The sequence below is a fragment of the Colossoma macropomum genome, unplaced genomic scaffold, assembly GCF_904425465.1.
Source record: "Colossoma macropomum unplaced genomic scaffold, Colossoma_macropomum, whole genome shotgun sequence".
Taxonomy (NCBI): Eukaryota; Metazoa; Chordata; class Actinopteri; order Characiformes; family Serrasalmidae; genus Colossoma; species Colossoma macropomum.
In genome coordinates, this window is record NW_023494788.1 from 5975237 (window position 1) to 5999077 (window position 23841).

General features: G+C 40.1%; 2 protein-coding genes across 2 annotated transcripts in view; both read left to right on the plus strand.

The window, feature by feature from the left end:
- The window catches only part of LOC118806642 (cat eye syndrome critical region protein 2), a 53169-nt gene extending 40569 nt beyond the window's left edge, over window positions 1-12600 (plus strand). The window contains exons 11-19 of the mRNA XM_036568139.1: window positions 1432-1469; window positions 1574-1665; window positions 2706-2832; window positions 3310-3689; window positions 4604-4753; window positions 4927-5629; window positions 5864-7685; window positions 8484-8544; window positions 8853-12600. Coding sequence (XP_036424032.1) covers window positions 1432-1469; window positions 1574-1665; window positions 2706-2832; window positions 3310-3689; window positions 4604-4753; window positions 4927-5629; window positions 5864-7685; window positions 8484-8541 — 3370 coding nt within the window. The 3' untranslated portion in view covers window positions 8542-8544; window positions 8853-12600. The remainder of the gene's footprint in view (window positions 1-1431; window positions 1470-1573; window positions 1666-2705; window positions 2833-3309; window positions 3690-4603; window positions 4754-4926; window positions 5630-5863; window positions 7686-8483; window positions 8545-8852) is intronic.
- Window positions 12601-13850: 1250 nt separating this feature from the next.
- Window positions 13851-23256, plus strand: ada2a (adenosine deaminase 2a). Its single transcript, XM_036568140.1, has 10 exons — window positions 13851-13955; window positions 15845-16220; window positions 17285-17501; window positions 18303-18513; window positions 19240-19367; window positions 19732-19822; window positions 20281-20389; window positions 20614-20771; window positions 21876-22078; window positions 22248-23256. Exons 2-10 carry the CDS (start codon window positions 15896-15898, stop codon window positions 22336-22338), a joined length of 1533 nt encoding a protein of 510 aa, XP_036424033.1. The 5' UTR covers window positions 13851-13955; window positions 15845-15895; the 3' UTR covers window positions 22339-23256.
- The last annotated feature ends 585 nt before the right edge of the window (window positions 23257-23841 follow it).

Genomic DNA, 23841 nt, shown 5'->3' on the forward strand with positions numbered 1-23841 from the left:
CCTTCAAGCATTTTTTTTTCATTGTAACAAACAGTACAAAATTCAAACCACTGCGTTGTTTTGGCCAAAAAGGCATAATTTTGCTTTGAAATGGCTTTTTTGTTTTAAGTATACTGTCAGCTACTATAGCTGTTTGTGATTTGGTGCTTGTGACGTGATATTTCTTATAAAATTAATAGCTTCCATTCTAAAATCTGATCCACGATCAAAGCCATTGTAAAATACTCTATATACACAGACATGACAGCATCAGTTCATTCTGTATTAATGTGTTCATGGAGTAAATTTGATGGTGATCTGAAGGTTTGCTTAGCAGTCATTGCCTTCATTTAATAATCGTCTTCAGGTCATGGCCTCTCTTTGCTTTTTGCTTTATTCAGTCACACAAGTTCTTTCGGCTTGTCACTGGCAGTGGACTACAAATGATGAAAGATAATGCTTTCCCTGTAACTCTTATCAGATTAACTGAGACACTGTTGTCTGTCTGTGTGTGAAATGTGTTTATTTCACCGTAAAGCAAGCTGCCTCCATCAGTGTTGCTGTTTTTGCTGTTTGCTGAGTTGGTGATCCGGGACAGAGATACCTATCTCTGGTCCTGGAGGGTGGGAGTCCAGCACAGTGTGGTTATATTCTTCCTAACTCCTCTTGTACTTTTAGGGCCCATATTGTAGAAAACATCTTTCCTTATTTTTTTTTGAAATAATAGTTTGATGTAGGATAAATGTTAAAATTGTAAATGTTACAGTTTAAAAACATACTGTCCACTCAGCAGTGGACAGTATTACCAGTTTTGAGTTCACTGTGATTAAAAACCTACTCATTTATGAATACACGCCTATTTAGCCTACAGCAGTTCAGCCCAATTCATTCTTGAAGTTACAAGAAGTGTTGCAGCCTCGACTACTTTTTCAACATGACACAGTACAGAGTGGCCAATCAGAACAGAGTTCATTTACAGGTTTTAAAGGCAAAGTAACAGCAGCAACTTGCTCAAATGAAGGGGTAAAGAGAGGTTGGAAAATAGTTGTCTGAAAATGAGCTATGACTGTTTTCGGTACATAAAGCCACACAGATGTCATAAGTGCTCCACAGGGAAGAAATAAAATGCAACAAATGCAGGATATGGGCTTTTTTAATAGACTAGGTAGGAGCTTTAAGGGAAAGTTGCCAAACTATTCTGGACTGTGACCCCACAGGACTGGAGCTGGGTATCTAGGACCTGTTTTGTGGCTAATGCCGTACATACAGGCAGTCAGCACTCTTAGATTTTTCATGAACATGTTATATTTCTAAACTGTACCTTGAGAACACCATAGCCTTTAAAATTCAGACACATTTTCCATTTAACTACTTTATAGGGTGTCAAACTTATTTCAGTTTGTATAGTTCTCTTATGCTAACTTTCACTGTTGTCTTGTTCATTTGTTTCAGCTATGAAATCGATGATGATTACGCTGCTCTGTACAAAGGTAAGTAGCTGTGGGTCAGTCTGTACTGGTGGTGAAGTGTAACATGTTTCTCATTGTAAGCTGCAATAGATTTAGTGCTCTAATGCAGCACTCTCTCTTCTCAGTGCTGGAGGCTCTAAAGGCTCACAAAGATGCCTGGCCCTTCATGGAACCTGTGGATGAATCCTATGCCCCCAACTATCATGAGATCATTCAGGTAAGCATCCTACTTCCCAGCTGGTCTTGCTAAACTAGGCATTCAAACTAGGCACTCGAAATATTTTTAAAGTCAACCTGAAATCAAAAATGACCCTTTTTACCTTGTTAGTTCTTGTTCCTGGATATGTTAGGCATGATTCTTCATATTATTTAAAAGACAAAGTTTGTTTTCTCATAATCTTCCTTCAGAAATGTATTCACACTTGCCCTGCCCCTTAATACAGAAGGAAAATGTGTTATGAATTGTAATAACAGGCCCTAATAACAGCAGCTTAATCATTGTCTGACAGTTTGTTAATGACTGTTAAGGATTATATAGTAGTTCACTTCAACACCTATGAATAATCAGTAGTTACTCTGAATTGTAGGGACATAATTATAAATTAAAGTTTGATAATAATGTTTATGTGGTACTAAATTATGTAACTTGGAACAAGTTAAGCATTTAGAAATGTAATAATCACAAATGAATTGTCTGTCTTGTTTTAAACGATAAGTTATTTATCTTGAACTTTGTGATGCATAAACTCTTCTTTAATGCCTAGTTAGTCATTACTAAGTAGCTGATACTTATTTCTTTAAATATTAAATCAGTCATTGGACTAAGCAATTGTGGGCTGTTTCTTTTGGTCGATTTATCATGAAATTTACACACAAAGTTAAGGGCAACAGGTATTTTCAAATTATGTCAAAAACTCGAAAACGTCAAAAATGGAGATGCAAGGTCTTGTTCCGACAGCAGCATTGTATTACTGCACTTAAATGTGATGCATTTATGAAAAGCCTTTATTTGATGCATTAATTATCTGTATGATAGTATGTTGCTAATTATATAATAATAGAATAATAATATCAAATGTCCTCATTTGAATTATTAGCCAATAATAATTAAAATAAGGGCATTTATATTTATGTAAGCAGTTGTGTAAACATTTATGAAATCTGTGACCTGGTGTTGACACTTTTATATGAATTTTCAAGACTTGGGCTAAAATAAAAATATTATATTAAAAAAAAAAAACCTCTCTGTTCTTCCAGACCCCAATGGATCTGTCCACCATAGAGAGAAAGCTCAATGAAGGAGAGTACGTTGTCAAGGATGAATTTGTAGCTGATGTGAAGCTCATGTTTGAGAACTGCTTGGAGTACAACGGGGAAGAGAGCGGTAAATATTTTAAGCTTACATATTTCTTGCAATACAAAAAAAAAAAAACATCACTCAGCAACAAGGCAGGCATTTTCCAGCGATCTTGATAATCCTGACTGCTGAAAGCTTGTAGTTTAGCGGGGAGGAATTCATGTGAGTGGTGGAGGGTGGTGTCCGTTTGTGTGTGTGTGTGAGTAGGCGCTGACAGTGATTAATGGAGAGCGATTGAGCTGTCCTCCAGTGTGCCGGGACCTGCAGTGCCACACAGACATTCCATCCCTGCAGCTCCCCTCTCCGGAGCCATCCATCTGTCAGAGCGCTCTCCCCCCACCAGGACAGGCAGAGGGGTCAGAGGTCAACCGTGGCTCTGTGACCTGGTCAGCGGACCAGCTATAAGTGCAGAGCGAAGACCTCTGTGTGTGCACGCATGTGTGTTTTGTCTCACATTGATAGGCTAAATGGATGAGCCTTGTCTGTGTGTTTGTGTTCCTTCAGAGTACACCATAATGGCTGAGTCACTGGAGCGCTGTTTCAACAGAGCCCTGCTGAAACACTTCCCCTCCGAGGATGCAGACACCGACGAGGAATTCCATGTTACCAAGGAGGAGCGTGACCGCAAGGAGAAGAAAAAGGGCAAGAGCAGCCGGCAGTCAGGGCCTGAAAGCTTGATCCGGGCTACAGAGCAGGTGCAGAAACGTAAAGCCCCCAGCAGCGGTAAAGGAGGCAAGGTGCCTCAGGAGAACAGCTCAGTGTCGGCTCCTCCACCACCTGCCTTCCCCTACACCAATGGGCCATCGCATCCTCAGAACATCCACCCAGGACAGCCTCATCCTGGGAATGATCCACGGGCTGCTATGTACCATCCTGGCCAACAGGCAAGGCTACACTTCCTGTCTGTTCTCTGACATCATACAGCACAATCTTCTCACAGGTTCAAATGTTTCAGTAGATTAACTTTAACCTTAAAAGCTGTTTTATAAGGCCAGATGGTCAAAAAGCAGTAAAATTCACTAGCTTCTAATTGGTTTTACAGATAATGTTTTCTTGCTTTGATTTATTGGTATTTTGGGGGAATTCCTCCTCTTTCTGCAGGCCTCCTAGTGGCCATTCCCCTGGCAGAATGGAAATTGACTCAGATATTTTTAATGAACAGAAGTTTTACAGAGTAGAATATTTAGGAGCTTAACTAGGACCCTGTTGGCTATGTGTGGAGCTGCTAGCAAGCAATGAGGGGTAAAAGGAAGGCTGAGGAACCCAATGCAGTGAAAACAATTCACACCTCTCCAGAAACACGGCTGTGCCGAGATGGCCAGCAAATGGACAGCACAACTGCAGCTTTCTTGATATAAAATAATCATAAACTCAAAAAAACTCAAAGAAAGATATCAAAAACTGTCACAAAGAAAACCAAAAAGGAAAAAAAAACTTTGTAAATGTTGACTTCCTTTTTCATCTACAAGTATGAATGAAAATCTTTTGTTTTTAATCATACACATTACCTTCAAAATATATTCCAAAAAATATGTAGTGGCACTGAGGAACCACAAAAATGAGCGGAAATGACATTTTATGCCTACTATGAAAAGGGGTTAAAATGTCTGGATTAGCTTCTGTGATGTGGAAGGGTAGTAGAATTAGTGTATACATGATTATTTAAAGCACTTTGTCTATGTACTTTTTAACTCTGAGGAAAGTGCATGGAAAATACAGTGGAGTCATTAGTGGATTTAATACAGTTAAACAAAATGAACGTACCTTCATTTTTTTTTCTTTTTTCTTTTCACTACAGCTGCAGCGGGCCCCAGGTCCTCTACCATCAGGCATGTATGGCCAACGTTTGATGATGGACCCCCGATATCCGTACCCAGGACACAGACCCTTCATGGCTGGAGGACCAGGAGAGCATCAGCCCCAGCACATACCTCATTACAACATGCAGGTATGCCATCTCAGCACTCCTGAATAAGCGCATTCGTCTTTTGAACATTCTTAGACTGGCATAATACTTTGCAGCTGGGCATTTTGCTGTGTAACATATGTCAGTTGTCTGGTGTTTATAGGTTTGTCATAGTAGTGTGAAGTTTCATTAAGGTTTGTTTAATTTCTTTGTAGGGTCCACCTGTCAATGGTCCGCACCTTGGTCCCAGATACCCAGTGGGATCTGAAACTCGACCAGTTCAACCTCAGCATCAGCAGCACACCTACATTGGACCAACTCATGGCCCGTCGCTGGGGCCAAGACCAGTGGCCCTACAGCCTGGAGGCTTTTGCACCCCTCCGTCCGAAGGAAACATGTACCCATCTGTCCAACACCCTGACGGACAACCCATGCACCCTGTGGGGAACAGCTACCCGAGACCTGGTGTTCCCATGCACAACTCTTACACCTCCTATGGCCCTCCGCCAGGTCCGTATGGTGCTTGGCCGAACCATCAAGGACAGCAGCTACCTAGAGGGCCTATGATGCAGGAGCAGACTATGGGCAATCAGCACCCCTACGGTCATAGTATGATGCGTCCCCCACGCACTGCAGGATATCCCCCCTCGAATGGCCCATACAGAATGCCTGCAGTTAATTCCCCAGGACCCATGGGCCACAGGCCTCCACTGACCCCTCAAGACTCCAGGCCACATGTGGGCTCAATGATGGACAGCCCAGAGATGATTGCCCTTCAGCAGCTCTCAGCCTCATCCTCCCACCGCAACATTAGCTATCAGCCCTCTCCGTTGACTGCTTCTGCTCCTGAAAGCCAGCACCCTGGTTCTATAGGAAAGAGCACTCTGGATAACCGGACTGTAGATGGAGCAGCCAAAGGTAGGAGAGTCGTCAGTCTCAATGGTTAACCTTCGGTAATTCTTTACCCAACAAATATTGTTATTTACAATTAAAAGCTAAAAATGAATCACTCCTTGCTATCATTCATTATTAGCAAAATAGCAGTTTTGGATGAAGATGTATTTATAGAAAAACATAATAGTATTTTTTTTTTTTTGAAATGCCATACTATAATGGCTTCCAACCAAGTTTAAACTCTGTTCACTTTTCAAGGTCCAGAGGTTGAATTGGCTGACAAACGGTTAAGCGAAGAGTCCAACGGCCCTCCTCACCCTGGTCCAGCTGAAAGGCCTGAACAGCCCGGTGGCCCAGAATGGGGCAAATCACCACAGAAGAAGACTTCTGCAGAGGTGCCTTCAGCATTGCTGTCACCACAGAAAAACAGCCTAGAAGCGAAGGGAGAAAGCTATGGAGAAGTCAATCCTCAGATACCCCAAAACAGTTCCCAGCCCTCCTCTCAAAATGGCCCCCATTCAGAATCCCAATCACAGAGATCTCAGGATTTGTCTCCTTTGAAGATTCCTCAGAAAAGTCCAGAAAAATTACCCCTCCATCCCTCTCAACAAATGCCCCCAGCTGCCCCTCCACTGTTCTCCCAAAATGGCCCTTCCCAGTTGCCCCAAAATATTCCTCACAAAGTATTGCACAGTCCCTCTCAACAGGTTCCTCAGGGTATGTCCCCTCAGTACCCTCACAATGGACACACGCTGAATGTCCCTCATCAGCAGATGCACCAGGGTGGATCTGTCCGCAGCCCACAGTCAGGCCCTGTTCATGGCATGCCACAGACAGTTCCTCAGGTGTCTCAGCCTGGTGCTCAGCAGCCTGCCTCCCTCACGCCTCTGCCCCCCAGCCACCCTGTGTCCCAACCGCTTGTCCAGCCCTCTCCTGCTGACCGTGGCGACCAGAGGCCCAGCGAACCAAGCCGAGAGCCTGGGGGAGGCTCTGGGAGTAGCAATCCAGATGCAAAGACGGCTCCTGCAAATACTAACAGCCACTACAAACAGCAGCCTTTTAGCCCCGAGTCAAAGGCCCAGTTGAGCCGGCCAGAGTTGCCTCATAGCCAAACACCAGCCAGCCACGCTCTCGGTCCTGCAAGTAACACTGTGGCTCAATATAGTGGTGGCATGGGTGGTCCAGCACCTTCACAGTATGGTCAGTACATGGGCAGGGCAGTGCCCCCTTCTGTCCGATTACCCTACCCGAACCAGACACCGCCATCTCAGTCTATGAGCCCTCATCTCAATCCTGCCCATTACCCTCCGTATCATCAGCAAGGTTCTGCATATCAGTACCATGTGAGACCCCAGCACCCTCAGGCCCACCCGGGCATGCACTCTCAGTACCAGCAACAACAACATCAGTACTATCCTCAGCACCAGCAGAATAGCCGGCATGGTTTTCCAGCAACTGAGTGGCAGAGGCCTCAGTACCCGCCCCGTCACCCTATGATACCCAACGCTTACCTGCCTGTGGCAGGTAACAGTGTCAATGGCCGGCAGAGGGAGAACACCATGTCCCCTCTGGGTTCTGAAGGTTCTGGCGGAAGTCTGATGTCCCCTAGTTCTCTTCCAGACGGAGTCCACAGCGGCTCTGCTGAGAGTCAGAATGGCAGCAGCCCAGCAAAACATGCCCAGATGGAGGAGGGCTCTGACCAGCCTGAAAGCCCTAAAGAACTGCTGGACCTGGATAGCCACAACGCTGCGGCCCGCCGCCGCACCTCCGCCCATCCCCAGCACAACTTTCCGTATGATCCCCGAGCCATGCATCCTAGCATGCAGCAAGGTGGAGCCGCTCCACCCCAAGCAATGCCCGGCGGGCCATACCCCTCCAGGCCCCAGCGCCCCAGTGGACATTTCCCCACTCAGCATCCTCACCCACACCTGATGGAAGCCCTACAGCGGCCCCAGCAGCTACCCTACTCCCCAGGCCAAAGCCGCATGGCCATGTACAGGCATCCCCATGCTGTAGGCCACTTCCAGGGCATGATGGTGCCTCAAAGAGACATGGGACCTGAACACTTATTTCATCCTGGGTAAGAGAAAGTGCATTTCTCTTTGAAAATGAAGGTCATGATTTTTGCTGATCAGTACTGTGATTGAGATGTAAATGTGTTTATTTTATAAGAGTTATTCTTCGGGCCTTTTTCACCTTTTTTTCACCAAAAAGTCCAGCACATGCATTTTTTTGAAGCTTAAGCGCTGTTATTACCTTAAATTTCCCCACTTTTAAAGCTTTTAAAAATTATGTTGAATATTATGTGCGTTGCAGCTCTTGCAATTTGAAAATTGCACCCTTTCAAACTGCAATTTCACAATAAAACCAATTCATTTTTTAGCTCTACCTGTCTCTAAACATCAACTTTAATGACTCTAGAGGGAAGGGTTTGAGTTCTGCCCATGCCCTCCTATTTGTTTGTTCAAAAAGTGAATATGGTTAAGTCAGTCCTGCTGAGATTTTCCAGTGGAGGGCGCTATGTGTCTTGCGTATTTTTCAAAAGCCCCCGGTTGACCACATGTTCAATACCGGGCCCTAAAAAAAAGCCGCTCGTTTAAAATTACCAGCAGGGAGTTATACCAGTTATATCAGTTTCAATACACTTTTTTTTGGATAGGTGCTTATTATTGATTTGTTTAATCAGAAGCACAATAAAATGTGGCTGATGTGTGACTTATATTCCTATTCATGTCTTTTCATGTTCAAATTTGCTTTGTGGGATCACATTTGTTAAATATCAAAGGCACCAGCCTCATTCAGAATGGAGAAGATATGATAAAATGTCAGTGCTGTGATCATTTCTCTTGACCAGTGTCTTCTGTTTCTTCTATGATAGGCAGAACATGATGAATGCAGCAGCTCCCAGTGGTCCTGGCAGTAAGCAAGGAGTATGAAAGGTGAGATTGCTTAGTTTCCATGTAAACAACCCACTCCTGTTGTATTCCAGCGTCAGTGCTGGGTTTAAACGGAAAGTGCGGTGGCTGTGAGGAAGGTCCACCACATGATGTTAAAATGCACTTAGTTTCAAATTCAATTCCTCTTACTTGACACCTGCTGGATTGTCTTTTTCAGTTTCTGCATGACTATAGAAACTTGCTTAATTTGATGCTGCTTTGATGCTTGAAATTAAATTTCGAATGTTTCTTTTAATTCTGAGAATCATTGATTGTTCATGAAAACACTAAGGAATGTCTTTACTGTGTAGGTGATGAATGAATCAAACGGAGAGAGCTGAGCAAAGAAGAGCCTCATCTCCTCAACTGGAAGATCCCTTTCCAGCTCCTGAAATATGACTGTGAAAAGACACGTTGCTTTCGAGAGTGAATGTCATTTCTGTGTTGTTTTTGTGTTGTGGAGCAGTGTTGAAGTGCTGCTTCCACTGGATTGAACATCATTCTTCAACAAGGAGCTCTGTGGGCCTCAACCGTGATGAATAAGGAGCTTGAAACCTTCCACTGCTTTTGGATTTCTGCAGCCTTTTCTCTTTGTACATCATTACCTGAAAGAGCCCTGCCAGAAAACTGCACTTTGAGAGTGAGACCTCTTTCCCTGTGGAGCTAAAGCTTCCAGGCTTCTTTGCATGTGCAGCTAAAAGGAAAGGGACCAGCAATGAGAGGCTGCCATTGAGAGGTCTGAGGAGTCAATTATTACCTTGATGTTCCTTTCCAAAGTTAATCTCAGGTGTTTTTATAGAAGGTACTTGTAAACTTAGTCAAGTCATCTCTGATCTTCGTGGACACACTGGACACTCTGTTGCCTTTCGCATTCCCTTTGAATGTCTTGTATGTGTGAGTTATTTTAGATGTACTAACATAACAGCAGATGGGACGCTGAGTGGGTCATCAGCAAGTGGATCATCAGTGATGGTCCTGTTTAGGTGGCCATCTCGACCTCAACTGCAGCAGAATTTCCGCTTAGTTCTGCTGCGTTATGCATCCTTCAGCGCTGCCTTGGCTCGAAGAATGTGTTCTCAGCTGCTCCTGTTGTTTATGCACTAGAGATAGTCTTTAATACTGGAATTAGTGGCCTTGGACTTCATAGATGTGTGCTACTATGTATATATGACAGTAAAACGTGACTCTGAGATATCTGAGACGACCCCCTCTGAGCTGTAATGCATGTTCTGTCAATCACTTAACTGATCTGTCCTGCTAGTTTATATATACGCTGCATGAGGAAGATGTGAAAAGCCTCATCCTTTTTGTCATGTATATAATTTGGGTATCTTTCATTCCTTAAGAGGGGAAGAGTCTGACTTCAGCCACATTTTTACGACTGTGAAAGTAGCTTGTATATGTGAATAGGAAATATTTAGGGCTGTCATAGAGAAACGTTTTTTTTCTTTTTCTATTTTGGTGCTTCCTCTTTCACAATTCAGCGTGATGAACTTCATGTCCTCAGGGTGTCATGCTTATAATACGGGTATTAATGAATTATTTAAAGGGGAAGTGATGCGTGAGATGACTGGAACTGTGATGATTAATTGACCTCGATTCACTTAGAGATGGTGATTTTTACTCTACATGATTACACCTTACAGCTTTTTTAATGTTCTGATTTAAAGCCTTTTATATGGGCAAAAAACATGTAACCCAGTTGTTCTTAGTTTGATCAAAATGAATTGGAACTGATTTGTTGTTTTTAATTGTCATAAATATAATTTTTTTTTATTTAAGGGAGGATATTTTCAGGCTTATTGAAAGCAGTGAGCATTTTTCTCTCTTGTTGGACTCGTCACGGCTGCCCTAAATGGCATATCATTCAGAGCAGTGATGCACTAATATGGGAATTGTGGGCCGACGCATAAGGTGTGGAAAAGTTTGAACAACCCCAGTCAAATTACTTGTTCTCACTCATTTTCTAAGTGAGTATAATTAACACATCCTCTACAGAGAACACACTTGAACAGTTGCAAAAAAAAACTTTTAGTGCACAATTTCTATTTATTTGCTGGGTGAAATATTTCAGAAAAAAATAAAACACAAAATATAAAATGTGCCATAATTATTATAATTAAAATGTTTTATTTTTGTGTCCTGTATGTTAAATTCAACAAATAAATAAACAGAATTATGCGTTGTGTGCAGAGGTGTGTTCTCTGTAGAGGGTGCGTGCCTATTTGTGTATCAAGGGTGCCTAAACTTTTGCATACAGCTGTATCTGTTGTTGCCGAGATATAAACGTTGATTAATTGTTGGAATTGGGACTGGGCCCACCTGGATTAGCATTATGGGGAAATATGACATTTATTTCTGTACACTCTTAAAGAAATGAAGGTTCTACAGTGGGTTCTTTGAGCAGTTCAATAGAAGAACCACTTCATGTTCCCTAAAGAACCATGTTTTAAAAAAGGGACCCTTTTGAAGGCTTTGCATAATATACAGGTTCTTTACCAATTTAAGGGTTCATCCCAGAAGCTGTACATTATGTGAAGGTCATTCTTCACTCTAACACGTCTCGTTCTCTAAAGATCCAACTTACTCAAAGGTTCTTTAGGGAACCAAAAGTAGTTCTTCTAGGAGCACTGTGGCTTCTGGCACCTTCATTTTTAAGAGTGTAGGGTTACAAATACAGTAAAATGAATAAAAAGCAGATATTTTAGTGCAGCAGCTCAGCATTGCCTATACATTCCTGCTCTTCTAGAGTAAAATAATACATCATCAAAAATCAGTTTGAAATATCGGTCAAATAGAAACATCTGCCCGATATGATTCCAATATTATCGTGCATCCCTAATTCAGATTTGTGGTGTTTACATTTGAATTAGCATGTTTGCTCTTTACATTTATGTTTAATTACCCAACTTTTTTTTAACTGGGCATTAAAATGTGACGGCTATTTTTGTTCCAATGGCTGCAGATTATTTATATCTACCTCATAAAGAGTCTGGCATGCTTGGCATTCCCACACAAATTATCCTAGTTTCTCACTGTTATTTACACTGAAGTACGTCTATGTTTGACTACTCAATGTATGATTGTATGAACTCTGCAGAAGCCTTAATTCTAATGAGACGTCAGTGCCAAGTTCGTAATGCCATCCTCGCCCTGTCGTCTGCATTATTATGCATGTTGAATGTCGGCGTGTTTCTCCAGCCGTGTCTGAGATAACGGGAATGTGAAGTAAAATCAATTACGACTACAAAGTTATCACCATCACTACAGCGTCTCTGTTTAATGAAATGAAGACTGGGCTGAGGTCGGTCCATTAAAGGGCTTAATATCACTGTACTGGCCTTCATCTTTGGCCTGTTTTAACTTGTTGCATCACAAACGTAGAGAGTGTCTGGCAGCGATCATTTGTATTCGTAAAGATGTTCAGTAGACACATGAAGTGTTACAGATGTTTTTTACAGTTTAAAAAAGAAAAAAAAGGAGCAGCAGAAGAAATGCTAGCAGCTGTGGGCTGATGTAGACGTGGCCCTGCGTTATTGTGCAGACTTTGCTTATAGGGAATTAGCAGTAGACGCTGAGCTGTACTCTACGCTTATCCTGTTCTCTTATGATAGGACAGGCTAGTTTCTGTGGACTGAGGTCATATTTGCTGTGTACAGATTTGTACTCGTGTGTCGGCTGCATTAGAGACTGAGCTGCACCTACTGATTCTATCACCCCTCCACTGTTCCTGCTGTCCGTCTCTGTCCACACTAGTGAAATGACTAAAGTTGGTTAAATATGAATCATATTTATTTGCTGTTTTACCTTTTGTACATTATTTTGGGCTCCTTGTTTTTAATATAAATGTTTTCTTTCTGTCTTTGTTTCTGTTTTTATTATTTTTTTGAACAGTTGACTATACCTCAGTAGCACAACGGCATCAAAAAGGACTCTTGTATGTTTCATTTTAATGTGAAGTTTACAAGTTCTTATCTGACTGACGTAGATTATTTTGGAAATGGACCGAAGTGTTTTCTATACTGTACATTTCTTAGAATAAATAACTTTTTCCATGAATTTTTGTTCTTTTTTTTTTTTAATTAATTAAATAAGATGAGCGGGGCGAAACATTGCTCTTCCCAGACCAAACAAATGAAAAAATATAAAATTAAGAGACTCAAGAAATTTCATTGACTTTTATACATTTCTGCATAACTAAGTGATTAAGATGTGAACAGTCATTCAGAGTGGTTTGGTGTGAAATGCTGTTCTAGAGAAACTTACTGAGTTGTTCACAGTGGTGGTGATAGGAACCAGACGTCTGAACAGTTTAGTGCTTATAAAAGCTCCTTCACAGAAAGTTATTACATGAAATGATTATGAATACGCTGCTTGATGCCAGAGTCATTGTTTTACAATACAATTTTGGTCCAAAACATATTTTAAACACACATGCCAGGGTGTTATAAGGCAAAATAGTCCCCAAAGGATTTTTTTTCTTTTGTTACCACTATTCAATATAAAAACCAGTTTTGGATAGTAAATAAAATGGCTGAATTTGTGTTATAAACATCATGATCCTTGGTTCCTATCACCACCAGTGTAAAGAGTACTAAGTTTATCTAGTCAATCCTGCATTAAATCAACCTCTTAAATGGCCAGGGTCCACCGCCCAAAGTTTTGTTACACCCTTTCATAATGTAAGAATATCTTGCCAGTTTGCATTGAAGTCCCTGTAGTTACTGAATAATAATCATTGGTATGTAATGAGCCTGGGATTTTAAGGGGTTTAAATGAAGTGTACTTTAGACTGAATGGAGCGAGAAGTCAGGAACCAAACCTGTGTTCTATCTTTATTCTTCTAAGAAAGCCTGTAACATTTAATAAAACAGTTTTATGTTTATTTGTATTTATTCTTATTTTTATACAGTGTTTTTCTTGGCAAAACGCACGCACTGCTGAGACAAGCAATTTTCTTGTCTGCCTAAGACTTGTAGTGCTGCATGAAAAACAACAAAGGCTGAATCCCAAATGGCTCCCTGCTCCCTACGTAGTGCACTATTGTGTTGATTAGCATAGTGGCTCCTGCGCCCAAACTGTGCACAATATCTCTTACGAAGAGCCTTTTGCTGTTCAGCCACATGTCTTCAATTCAATACTGGTGGCACGTTTGGTGGCAGAAGCCAAAACTCACGTAGTGCACTATATGAAAAGTAGGGAGCAGTTTGAGATTTAGTCGAAGACTAACTGGATATGTAAATGTTTTGTTGCTCGTCAGCCAATGAGCTCAGCGCGGGATGTGACGTGTCTTGTTTTGGACGCTGAGCTTGTCGTTAGCAGGGAAGCCGCAAATCGCTGCTGGTTCTCCGCTCGTCCTGCAGAGTATTTCCTACTTTAACTTATATTTCAGACTCTTCACCCGGTTTATCACGGTGAGCACATCCCGTCCGTCCACTCAAAGCACATTTTTAATGATTATTGTGGCTTTTCGCTGGTCTTGGTAAAGCTAAAGCACAGCTGTGTCTCCGAAACGGTCCCTCAGACGAACCTGAAATCCGCTTCTTGTTCGAATTTTCCCGTTCCACCTTAAATACCGCAGCTGTTCCATTCTGGCGTTCGGGTCTGCCTCAAGCGCCAGAATGTAACTGCTGCAGCATTTAAGGTGGAACGGGAAAATTCGAACAAGAAGCTGACTTCAGGTTCTTAAGCTGGCGGATAGGAAACAGACTTCAGCCTCTACTCCCTCAGTCAGTCAGGAGTCGACCTGTTTTTCTGTTAGAAGGTAAAAGTGATAGAGAAAAAATAGTCTATATTTAAAAAATAAGCAGCGATGACAAACGACAGTTGACTGAGCGCTGATAATGAGTAACGGACAGAGAGTCACGGGGTTCTGCTGCTCCGCTCAGCGGAACGGGAGAGTCACGGGGTTCTGCTGCTCCGCTCAGCGGAACGGGAGAGTCACGGGGTTCTGCTGCTCCGCTCAGCGGAACAGACGGTGCTTTGTTGATTTCAGGGTTAAAGTGTTGCTGATGGTCTTTAATCACTTTTCTTACATACCTGGATGTTTAAAAATGATGGTAATGCAAAGCTGCATCGCTTCTTTGTTGCTGGAGCAGATGTGTGTGATTGTGGTTCTCGGTTAAAACTGAATTTAACAGACATTTTACTGCATAAAGAGAAAAAGAAGAGAAAGCAGCTGCCATGCCCCCTTTACCTGAAGCTCTTTTTAACCATAAGCATTATTATTATTATTATTATTATTATCATTATTATTATTATTGTTATCGTCTTCTTTTTCTCCTTCTTATTGTTGATGTTTTGTTGCTGCTGTTGTTAATATGTATTACTACTTTATTAACTGTAGTAGTAATAGTACTACAATAGTTTAGAATGTATAATAATAATAATCATAATCTTAATCATAATGTTATCATAATTGAAATAAATAAATGCATAATTATTATTACTAGTTGTAAAGATTATAGCTTCACAATAATAGTAATAATAATAAGAACAACAACAATAATAATAGTAATAATAAATGAATTAAATAAACACATTGTTATTAGTAGTAGTTTTGAATGTATAATAATACTAGTTGTAGTAGTAATAAAGTTAATAAATTCTTAATCAAAATAAATAATAACTTCTTATTAGTAGTAATTAACTAGTTTTGAATGCATAATAATAACAATCGTTGATGTCGGAACAAAACCTCATATTTCCAAAATGGTAACTTTACAGGAGAAGGAAAAAACATACTTTACTTTTAATGTAAGTCAATGGAACCAGACTTTTTTTCCAAGTATATTTTGACCATGTTTGTTGGTCCATTCTTCATGAAATGTACACACAATATAAAGGGCAACAGGCATTTTCAGTTCATGTGAAAAACTGGAAAATGACAAAAATGGAGATACGAGGATTTGTTCCGATAGCAGCATTGCAATAATAGTTGTAGAGGTAGTAATAAAGCTAGTAAATTAATAATCAAAATAAATAATAATTAGTAGTAGTAGTAATTAACTAGTTTTAAATGCATGATAATAGTTGTAATAAAGCTTGTAGCTGCAAATCTAATAATATTTATTACTATTATTAGTCATAGAAGTAGTAATAAACGGGTTTAGAATATATAAAAATATAATGAAATATATTAGAATGTATAACAATAATAACAAGAAGAAAAATAATAATTAAGATTAAATATTATTGAATTTATGACTACTTATCACTTATTAAATTTTCTACACATTGTTTAATTATTGTTTCCAAACATCTTCCTGTACAGCCGCGCTGAACTGTCATATTACCTCTGCAGGTTTATCTCACTGCTCCAGTGTCTGCTGTCCAGTGTGTCCTGCTGTCCTCCATGGCTCTTCTCGTAGCGATGGGTGCGCTGCCTTGGAGGACGCGGCTGGGTTTGCTGTGCGTGGTGTTGCTGTGTGGGACGCCGCTGTGCTGCGGAAGGCCAGATCCTCGGCGGCGAGAAGCTCTCATTCAGCTGGAGATGATCAGAGAGGTAGGAGGCGGCGTGGTGCTGAACGACAAAGAAAAGCTCCTCGATGAAAAGCTCCACCAGCTGAAGCTGCAGGATATGGCGTTACCAGAGTTTCCCCCTTCAATACACTTCTTTAAAGCAAAGCCTCTGATTGAGCGGAGCCCAGTCTTCAGTTTTTTACAGAAGATGCCCAAAGGTAAAGTAACTTTGATCTCCATCATCTAGGACACTTTACTGCTTCCATAAAGCTTTACATTCCTTTGCCTAAATCAGAGCATCTCAGTCTTGGTGATCCAGTGCACTGCACACTGTTTACCTGCTCTAACTGCTCTGAGTCAAAATAACAGGTGAATATTAATATTAATATAACATAATATTATATTAATATTAATGAAAAAGAGCAGGGAAAAGACTTGAATAGGGAGCTGCTGGGTTATATCATAGTAGAGCAATAGACTAAAAGCCCTGCATAATATATATTCATACTTATTTATTTTCTATGTTGTTTTTTGCTGTATTTAAGTTTGTCTGTTGTTGCTTTATTGACTGCCGACATGCCAAAATCATTCATGGCATAGTTTAATTAAAGGGAAATTCTTTCTGCATAATTCAGTTGTTGAGTAATTGTCTTTCGAGGTGCTTTGATTGACTGGCTCAGATTTCTTTACAGTGGTGATAATGGGAACCAGGGGTCACAGTGCCTACAAGAAAAATACAGCTATTTTATTTACTATCTGAAATGGCCAGTAAACTTACTTATCTTCAGTGTTTTTATAGAATGTTGATGATGGTAAAATAGAAGTAAATCTAAAAAACAAGCTTACTTTGGGAAATATTTTGCCCTACAATGCTCTGTATGTACTCATATGCCATGAATAGATTTGAAACTAAATTTTAGGCCAGAACTTTCTCAAAGCTACTGCAAAATACATGATGTCACAGTATATTTGCAACCATTTCATGTAATAGTTCACTTCAATTTAGTTTCTAGAGGCATTAAACTCTTCAGACATCTGATTCCTCTTATCACGATAACAATTGTGTCTCTGCAAGTTTCTCTAGAACAGACTATTTTACAGCAAATCACTCTGAATGACTTTGTATATATACTACATTTTGGGAAAATCTGTAGAATTCCCCCTTAAATTCAGTGTCCTTTTTCAGAGTGTTCTGTTATTTAGTGCTCCAGGTCACTTGGTATTTGGCTGTGGCATCTTTCTTTACCTGACAAGCCAAACTGGTTCCTGTTATCTGTTAAAGGTGCAGCGCTACACGTCCATGACTTTGCCCTGGTGGGAGTTGAATGGCTGGTAAAGAACGTCACCTACAGAGAAAACTGCTACGTGTGCTTTACTGCTGATAACTCGGTACGATTTCTCTTCTCTGCTGGGCAGCCTAAGCCTCAAACCCACTGCTCCACGTGGACTCTCCTCAAAACACTGAGAGAGAAGATGAACAGCACTGAGCTGGACAACAGGTAGGCCGAAGAGACCTTAAAGGGAAACTGTAGACAGAATGAAAATATTTTAACCTCTTTGTCTGTTGCTGTAATCTATAGAGTGAGATTTTACAGTTTATTGACTTAGAAACCCCCCTTCTGATGATGTATATCGAAGGTGGGAGGAACTTCTGAGAAACCCCAAATGCTTTGGGGTGGATATTTGGGGAAGGGCTGATTTGAAAGTTTTTGTTTTTGTTGGGTGGTGAATGCAGAAGGAAGGTAGACAGCTGAACTGTCTTCAAAACATCAGTATAATAGACAGAATGGATCACTCAAATGACAGAAATGACTCATCAGATGAGGAGGACAACCAGCTATGAGCTAAAGTTAGCAAGGTTACATAGCTATCAAGACACCTTACATCAGTTTGGCTCATTTTCTCTGGCTGAAAGGGTAAAGATAAAGATACAACTGCTGTTTTCTTCATGTTTTGATTTTTATTTATTTTCCTATGGTGGCTAGGCTAACAGTCAGGATTGGTTGAGACCACAGGGATCAATGGTTGTATGATGTATTTATGTGATGCGTAATGTTGTAATGAGAGAATATTAATGAAGGAAAACATGAAAACAATGTAAAATTGTGAGGTCTGTCAAACAGATGAACCTACAAAGCTGTGCTACAAAATACTGCAATAACAGCAAATAACATAAACTATATTTTGAGGCCACAACACGTTAGTGTTAGCATAAAATAACAATATAAATGATAGAAGAACATGATAAGGTTTGAATAAAATTGATAATTTGTCTTAATTTTTACTGCTCGCATCTGCAGCTTTATTCGTAATCTCACACTGTTTACTGAGGACCCGGACAAAGCCTATCCAGACCAAGACGTTGTCTGGAAGAGGTTTGAACAGGCGTTCTTGGTGGCCTATGGACTGGTGACGTATGCCCCTGTCTTTAAGGACTACTTTTATGAAGGCCTCAGGCAGTTCTACATGGACAACATCATGTATGTGGAAATAAGAGCTCTCCTACCATCGGTACGTATCAGTATCTTTATCAGATGACGTCCTGTTATATCAAAACCTCATTGGTTTTTAATTTTAAAATGCCAGCTGTCCTTTATATTGTGTGAGGATGTCATGGACCAAAAGCAATGGTGCAAAATTATATTTATATATCAACCTATGAAGTTGAGAATGTTTTTTTCTTCCTTCTCCTTCAACTGTTTCATCTATTGGTTGATTCTCAAGACAGTGGCCCCAAAAAAATGTGGACATTTGTTCCATGCCTACAACTGTATTGAATTGGCATTTATTTAAAGAGACAATTCCAAGACTGTTATTTTACAAGACTGTAGTGTTCTTTCCAAAGGTGGATGGTGTTTTAGATTGTTTTTTTCCACATTTCTGCAGGTTTGTATGCAGAATATCTTTGTACATTTCTGAGTTAATGATCCCATCAATGAACACAAACTCACCAACACCACTGTAAGATAAACAGCCCTAGACTTTGATGTTTCCTCTGGGCTTTACAGCAGCCTTAATGCAGTCTGGCTGAAATTCTTCTCCAGGTTTTCTCTACACAGTCAGTTTAATGTAGTGCTAAAAGTGCCTCTTTCTGAGCCAAATATCATGTTGTTAAATATGTTAATATATTTATGAAGTAACCTAAAGAACTTCATTAAAGTTCACCAGTAGTTAAAATGTCCAAATACTTTATGGGCTTTTTTTTATATGTTTGAAATGGAATCTGCTGTTTTTCAGACCTATGAGCTCGATGGCAGAAGAAACAGTAAAGACTGGAGCATGAGGGCTTGCCAGGAGGTGCTCCAGCACTTCAGGGCTCAGTTCCCAGACTTTGTAGGTGCTCGAGTGATCTTCACCGTCCACAGGTTAGAGTCTTAAAACACTGGGCCTCATTCACCAAACGTTCTTAAGAGGAAAATTCTTCTTAAAACCCACTTACACAGCTTTTACAAAGATTCTGACGTTCATCAGTGTTTTCTTATGTTTTCGTAAGAACCAGTGTTGTTGTTCTTAGGTAAGAACAGAATCTTCACATACTTAAGAGCACAAAGGTGCGAACAATTCTGCAGAATACATCATGAATCTGACGTAGACTTTTTCTTAGGACCTTTCTCAAGAAAATATTGAAGAAAAAAGATGATAGTGGTGAATTGTGTTTTTATATGCAAGACCAACAACTGAAGTTCTACGAGATGTGGAACGGTGTGTGTTTGTTTGTGTGTATTTCAGGGGTTTGAATTTAACAGAAGCTGTAAAGGCTGTGGAGGAAGCCATGACACTACAGAGGAACTTTCCAGATATCATGGCAGGCTTTGACTTTGTGAGTACAACTGCAGTGACTCTGAGCCCAGAGCAAACTCAACAATGACTGTCCAACAAACAAATATAACAAATATGTTATACTATATAATAATATTAGCATATTTATGAGTTTCTACAAAACAGTAAAATAGTAGTAAATCTGACAAAATAAGTTTTCTTTGGGGCCTATTTTGTCTTATTATGGATTTAAAAACATTTCAGGCTCAAATTATTGTAAAACAACATCTCAGACATCTGGCATTGTATTTGTAACTATTCTAGTTACTACCTTTTTGTAAGGGAGCTTTTAGAGGCGTTAAACTCTTAGACGTCTAGTCCTTATCACCTCCACTGTGGTGAATTTCTCTAGAAGATATTTCACATCAGAAACACTGAATCACTTTGTTTTCATCTTAAGGACTAATTTATGCAGAATGTTAAATGCACTCCTTAAAAAAAAGAATCTCCTGGTTGTAGGTGGGGCGTGAAGACAGTGGACGGCCTCTGTGGTATTTCAGAGAGGCTTTGGAGTTGCCAGAGGAGCAGGGAGTCCATCTGCCCTACTTTTTCCATGCAGGCGAGACCAGTATGGCACATTTCAACTCACTTTTACTATTTACTTCCAGTCCTCACACCTATAACGTCTTAATAACTACTCTTGCATTGTCTTCTATGCACTAAATTACTCTAAATAATGAGCACTAAGGTGAAATGTGGCCATGCCGAGGAACTTAAGAGGTTAATTCAGAGAAACGACTTCGGATCAGTTTGTCTTAGAATAAGTTTTTGTTCTGTAACTTTTCTGTGTAGACTCGGAGGGCACAGATGTTGATCAGAACATGATGGACGCCCTGCTGTTCAACACCTCTCGCATTGGCCATGGCTTCGCAATGACACGCCACCCTGTGGTCAAAGAGCTTGCCAGGAAGATGGACGTACCAGTGGAGGTTTGCCCCATTTCTAACCAGGTACAGCATTATCCTCCATCAAGTAGTACTGTTTAGTCAGAGAATGATGAATAAATACGCCTCTTGCTTTAAAGCGTTTACGGCACCGTATAAATCAGACTGTTCTGAGCTTCAACATGGTTTGAGAAAGTATTGCAGACGTGAGTGCATCAGTCTGTCTCCAATAGAATTCCACTGTCTTTAAGTTACTAATTTTGCTTTATCTACATTCACCCACTGTTTTTGTACCATACACTCCTTTTTTTATTACAGAATTATCTACTACATTATTTTAGTCTCTTGGTGGCTGTAATATCGCCTCATTTTGATGCATGTAAATAACTCAACCAAAAGTGCATTCTTCACACGACATGGTTAGTTTGACCACAGTGTTACAATTAAGCCTCCTGAAGTAAACAACGAGAGAAGTGCTGGAAACAACATTTTCATTTGGAACAGAGATGTGTAGCTTGCTTGTATAAAAAATATTATTCAAATAAGTCTTATTCAAATATTTTATTCAGTAATCCCAAAATTTGTGTCCCTGCTTAGTCATATGCAAAGGTTAGGACGCCCCTGGTCAAATGAAGCTTTGTTGATTTTCTAAGTGAAAATATGTTCACATATTCTCTACAGAGAGCACACTTCTGCACATTTTAATGCAGTTACTGTTTATTTGCTGAATCTAACTCTATTCTCAAAAATATAACATAAAATGTGGCCTGTGCATGTTTATATTTTATATTTTATTTGTTCCTATATGTTAAAACCAGCAAATAGAAATTGTGCACTAAAATTTGCAGAAAAATGCCATATTTTGGTTTGTTAATTTTTATAATGTGGTCTTTACTGCCACACAGCTCTGCTATATCAGTGAAAAATACTTACCCTTTGTTATATTGTGTTATGTTGTATTGTGCCAAGCAGATAATAAACAAAGCATTCTGATTTCTTCATATCTGGCTTTTTTAGGCTGCACTATTACTGTTTATTCTTCACCCTGATGCAACACACAAAAGGCTTAATAATTAGCAGGTTGTTGGAATGAGTCAGCACTAAACAGCGCTGTGCCTTTGTCCTCCAGGAGTGAAGTTTGTGAATGCTTCTCTCTTTTGTCCTGCTCAGGTCCTGAAGCTGGTTTCAGACCTGAGAAACCATCCAGCTGCCGTGCTGATGGCGGAGGGCCACCCCATGGTGATCAGCTCAGATGACCCAGCTCTGTTTGAGGCGTCGGGTCTTTCTTACGACTTCTACCAGGCCTTCATGGGCTTTGGAGGAATGAGGTCTAATTTAGCCACTCTGAAAGAGCTCGTCATAAACTCTCTCAGGTAACTTATTACTGCATGCACAGAGCTTCCAGCTAGATTGTGGATTTTTGTCATATTGTATTATGTAATCTGAGTGGTTACAGTCTGTTATGCTACTGCTTTGACAAAATGATTAATTTCAGTTTGTGCAGCTTCTACTGGATTGAGGTTTCTCGTTTTTCTCTTTCAGGTATAGCTCCTTGTCCTCTGCGGTGAAGGATAAAGCCATTGCAGCTTTACTAGTGAAATGGGACAAGTTTGTCTCAGAGACTTTGCTGTAGACGTACTGGAGAAATTTGAACACAAGTGCAATTGTACATGCACAGGAAAAAGTGCACTTTAACTTACAGTCCATCCAGTCGTTTTCCTGTTTTGTTACAGCGATGAGTTTTCTGAGGGGTGGTTCATCTAAGTTGTTGTGATCTTAGTGTTTTAAAACCAGGTACCTTTTTAAAAAGTGATCTTAGATGTTTTCTGTTAGGGTTTAGGTGAGAAACACAGCCTTCTGACGGATGGAGCCACACAGTCTTTTGTGTGCATATATCGCCCTCTAGTGGAGACATTCATTTATTGAATTTTTTAGTGATGTTTGGCTGTCCACAACAAAATGGTGGGCAGTGGTGCTCAGGTCATTGAGATAAATTTCAGTGGTGGACAGAGTACTGAAAAACTTTATACTTAGTAAAGACACTCCCAGTAAGAGTATAAAATAATAAGAATGTAATCACAGATAAGTACTGTACTTGGATACCATACACTGTTTGCAGTCGTGCCACGTGTTTTTTTGGGGTTTTTTATCTCTTTTACCTCTATATCACCAAAGATAGGGCTAAATTCTAACTAACTATTGAGAACTATACATATGGTTCTGAAACTGGTAGAGGAAGTGATAGTAACCAGTATGAACTGATCAACATATTGTCGCTGTCGGAACAAAACCATGTTTTTCATTTTGACATAATTTGAAAATGCCAGCAGCTCTTTACATTGAGTGCATTTACATGCACTTAATAATCTGATAACTGCAGAAAATCAGATTTTGTCAGTAATACGATCAACATGCTTACATGTAATTAGGTAATGTGAAAACTCCAGGTCTACATGAGTCAGACAATAATCAGATTTCTGGTTTGCAACCAGCCAATAAACTCACAGAATAAGACGTGACGTAAACATAATGTAAAACTCAAACTTCATGACTCATTTTTTTAAACACTGCGACACTTTACCCGAAAATATGAACATACGTCATCTAGAAGATGAAGAATATTTAAATCGTTCATTTCGTCAAGCATGTATTTGATTTCAGCATTGCTTCAAAAGTGTTTTGCTGCAGTCTTGTGGCAACACTGCTTGCTTATTTCTGGTACCGCAGTCTGTTTTCTCACATGCACATGACTGAGAAAAATCCGAAAGAAATCAGAGTTCACATACACTGAGAAATCTGATTACTGAGCTAAAGTCCAGCTCCGTTTATCAGATTTCTAGACCTTACTCTGATCTAAGAAATCAGAGTGTGCTGTTTACATAACCATTTGAATAATCAGACAACTGCAGAAATCTGATTATGATCTGATTATGGAGTGCATGTAAACACACTCATTGTGTTAAAGCTTCATGGTAAATGGACCAATAGAAATGGTCAAACTTTACTTGGAAAAAAAAAAAACGGTTCCATTAAGTCCCATTTAAAGTGAAGACAGTTTTTTCCTTCTCCTGTAAAGTTACCATTTTGTAGATACAAAGTTTTATTGCGACTGCATCAATATACTGGGTTTAACTAA

What these genes read in the sequence shown, in the direction of transcription:
- ada2a (XM_036568140.1), top strand. Translation starts at nt 15,896, where the DNA reads ATGGCTCTTCTCGTAGCGATGGGTGCGCTGCCTTGGAGGACGCGGCTG. An exon ending in AGCACTGAGCTGGACAACAG is followed by an intron (nt 17,502 to 18,302) that starts GTAGGCCGAAGA and finishes TCGCATCTGCAG; the next exon opens with CTTTATTCGTAATCTCACAC. An exon ending in TCATGGCAGGCTTTGACTTT is followed by an intron (nt 19,823 to 20,280) that starts GTGAGTACAACT and finishes TCCTGGTTGTAG; the next exon opens with GTGGGGCGTGAAGACAGTGG.